Raw genomic sequence first — 3,205 nt, forward strand, 5'->3', positions numbered from 1 at the left:
AGCTCCCGGTCCCGCACCCGGCCCTGCCTGACACGCCCGTGCACCCCCATCCTTATTCCCTGCCCGGACACCTCGGTCCGCAGCTCAAACGCCCCCCACCCCAAACACCCCCGTCTGCCGAGCCCGGTGCACCGCAAGCATCCTCGTTCATAGCCCGACCATCCCCCACCCCAAAGTCCCCCAGCGCACCCCCAGCACCCCCGTTCCTTGCCAAACAAGCCTGCGCCCACTGCCCAAACATGTCGCAGGGACTCTGAACGCATCCCGCGTCACCTCGCACACCCCCATCACCCCAAACGCCCCCACGCACACCCTAACGACTCCCCCGTCGCCCTCTGCGCCCAGGCGCACGCTCCCAACACCCCCGCTGACCGCCCAAACACATCCCCCCGCCCCACAAACACCCCGGGCACCCCTACATCAAACAACCCCCCCTCCGAACACCCCACGCAACCCGTCCCCGTCCCCTTCCCTCCGCAAGCACACCCCAGCTGCGCTCCCGCCAAGCCCAGGCACCACCCCGGCGCAGACCCCACCACCCCTCCCCAGCCCGCCCCGCCTCGTCCCATCCCAGGGAGACAAAGGGGGTCCGTGCGCCCCACTCTCCGCCGACCCGCTCACCCGCCTCCGCTCTCTCCCTCGCAGGCTGAGCCATGGTGGAGCCGCCGGCTGAGCCTCCCCCGCAGCCCTGCCCGGCGCCCGGGGGGGCAGCGGCGGCAGAAGAGCCGTCCCGTCCCGGGGAGCAGTCGCCGCTGCTGCACCTGGACCTGTACAACTTCGACTGCGCAGCGGCGGAGGGCAGCCGGTACGTGCTGACCAGCCCGCGGTCGCTGGAGGCCTGCGCCCGCTGCGCCGTGCGGCCGGTGGAGCTGCTGCCGCGGGCGCTGGGGGAGCTGCTGCGGGAGGCCCCCGGGCGCTCCATGCGGGTTGCCGCCGGCCTCTACGAGGCCTACGAGCGGGAGCGCCGCCGCAAGCTGCAGCAGTGCCGGGAGGAGCGGGAGAGGATTATCCGGGAGGAGAAGAGGCGGATCCTCGCGCCCCTCGGCAGCCTGCCGCCCTCGCCCGCCGCCCGCGCCGCGCCCCGGGCCGCTGCCGGCGGGCCCCGGCCCCATGGCGGGGGGAAGGCCGGGGCGGCGGGGGGCGCCAAGGCCAAGAGCCACTCCCTGGACTCCCTGCAGAAGCGCCGTGAGGGCAGCTGGGGCAAGACCTCCTCCGAGTCGGGGGCCTCGTCCTCCTACAGCGGGGAGAGCCTGCGGGAGCGCGGGGGCAAGGCGGGCGGCCGCGGCCGGCGGGGAGCCGCCGCCACCGCCAGCGGGTCCCTGCTGGGGCGCAGCTTCAGCCTGGGCGACCTCAGCCACTCGCCGCAGACCGCCCAGAGGGTAGAGAGGATCGTCAGGGAGGTGAAGAGGAGGAAGGGCCTGTCGGAGGTGCCCGAGAGGGACAAGAAGATCGCGGCCCTGATGATCGCCAAGCACCAGGAGGCCAGCCTCCTGCGGGAGCAGCGGCAGGCGGCCCACCTGCAGTGGGACAGCCAGCGGCGCCTGGCCGAGCAGCGGAAGGAGCAGGAGGAGAAGGAGAAGCAGAGAGCCCTCCTGCAGGGCCAGCGGATGTGGGAGAGCCAGGTGGAGAAGCGGCGGGGGAGGCTGAGCCAGGAGCAGGAGGAGGCCACCCTGCTGAAGCAGAGGCAGCGCCTGGTGTGCGAGGAGAGGTGGCGGGAGCAAGCAGAGAAGCAGGAGCGGCTGCGGAGGGAGAGGCTGGAGAGGGCCGTCCAGGAGGACAAGCAGAAGAAGCTCCATCAAGAGCACAACCTGAAGGCGAAGGAGGAGGGCAAGAAGGAGCACCGAGAACGAGAGGAGCAGCTCCTGCAAGAGAAGCTGTCCACGGCCGCGCAGAAGAGGCTAAAGAAGGAGGTGCAGTTGCAGAAGGAGAAGAAACTGCTCAACCAAGCAGAGAAGCTGAAGCACGAGGCCTTGCTGAAGGAACTAGCTAAGCAAGAGGCAGAAGAGAAGGAAATGCTGAAGGCCTCCCTGGAGATGAGTTTGACCAAGGCTCAGGAGAACTATGAGCAGCTAGTGGAGAAGAGGAACCAGGAGCTGAGGGAGAAGGCCAGGCGGGAGGACATGCAGATCCAGAGAGCCAAACTGGCTGCAGAGAAGAAGGAAAGAGAGCAAAAGGAGCACTTGGAGGCCCTAGCTAGAGAGACAGAGAGAAAGCTCCAACATGCTGCCCAGGTGGCTGAAGAGGTGGTCCAAGAAAAAGCCCGCAAAGTGGTCTTGAGCCGTCTGGAGAAGGAGAAAGTACAGAAGATGAACAAGCAAAAGGTGGAACAGTACGAGGACTTACGGCGCAGGGAGATCCTCCTCTCTATAGAGAGGAAGCTGGAGAGGAGTGAGCAGATCTTCAAGGAGAAGAAGACTGTCTTAGAAAATGCCAGGTCTGTTGCTCGGGCGTCCTTCCACGTCCGGGAAAAGGTACGGCAGGAGACGAACATGCGCACCTTTGACAAGATGGCCTTCGAAGCAGAACTGCATGCCCACCTGAATAAGAAATGAAAGATCTTGTCATGGATGAGCGGGAGTGCATCACTGGTTGTCCATCATAATGCGTCAGAAAGCTCCTCCAGATTCATATTTAAAAAACAACAACCAACAACCACCCTAATTTCTTACTTTGAGGAGCAGGGTACCGCACAAAAACGTGGCAGCTATTTCACATACTTTTAAAAATACAGTTTTGTTCTGGGCGTGTTTTAGGGACTGACCTCGATCATCTTTACAGAGGGGAACTGAGTTTTTGTGTCCTCCATCCCACAAGCACACGCATTTTCTCAAAGAGGGCTGCGGAAGTCGTCTGCTTGAAGCCTGTGAGTTACCGATTGATTGTCTACACTGGAGCTGACTACAGCTGCACTCTTTTTGGTTGGAAATGCAGACAACAGAGACTACTGACTACTAGAGTGTACTGAGTACCAACCAAAACCACCCCAGCTGATTCTGGCTTGAGTGACAGGCAGCCCGGTTTAAGTTACTGGACTGCATTTTCAAAGCCGCTGCACTCCCACGCCGAGGAGGGCTGGAGTACAGAATGCCATATGCCCCTGGGTGCCCCTCGCCCGCTGCTGGTACCGAGCAAGAGAAAGCACAGACCAAGACTTTGTAACACTGTGTGAATAGATGTTATGATTGGAGCTGGGCAGAAGCTGTTA

General features: G+C 63.2%; 1 protein-coding gene across 1 annotated transcript; it reads left to right on the forward strand.

The window, feature by feature from the left end:
- Positions 1-653: 653 nt before the first annotated feature.
- CCDC177 (coiled-coil domain containing 177) lies at positions 654-2,552 on the forward strand. The gene has a single exon (XM_009985095.2). The coding sequence runs from the start codon at positions 654-656 to the stop codon at positions 2,550-2,552; it is 1,899 nt and encodes a 632-aa protein (XP_009983397.2).
- The last annotated feature ends 653 nt before the right edge of the window (positions 2,553-3,205 follow it).

The sequence above is a fragment of the Tauraco erythrolophus genome, chromosome 6 (assembly GCF_009769465.1).
Source record: "Tauraco erythrolophus isolate bTauEry1 chromosome 6, bTauEry1.pri, whole genome shotgun sequence".
In the NCBI taxonomy this organism is placed as follows: Eukaryota; Metazoa; Chordata; class Aves; order Musophagiformes; family Musophagidae; genus Tauraco; species Tauraco erythrolophus.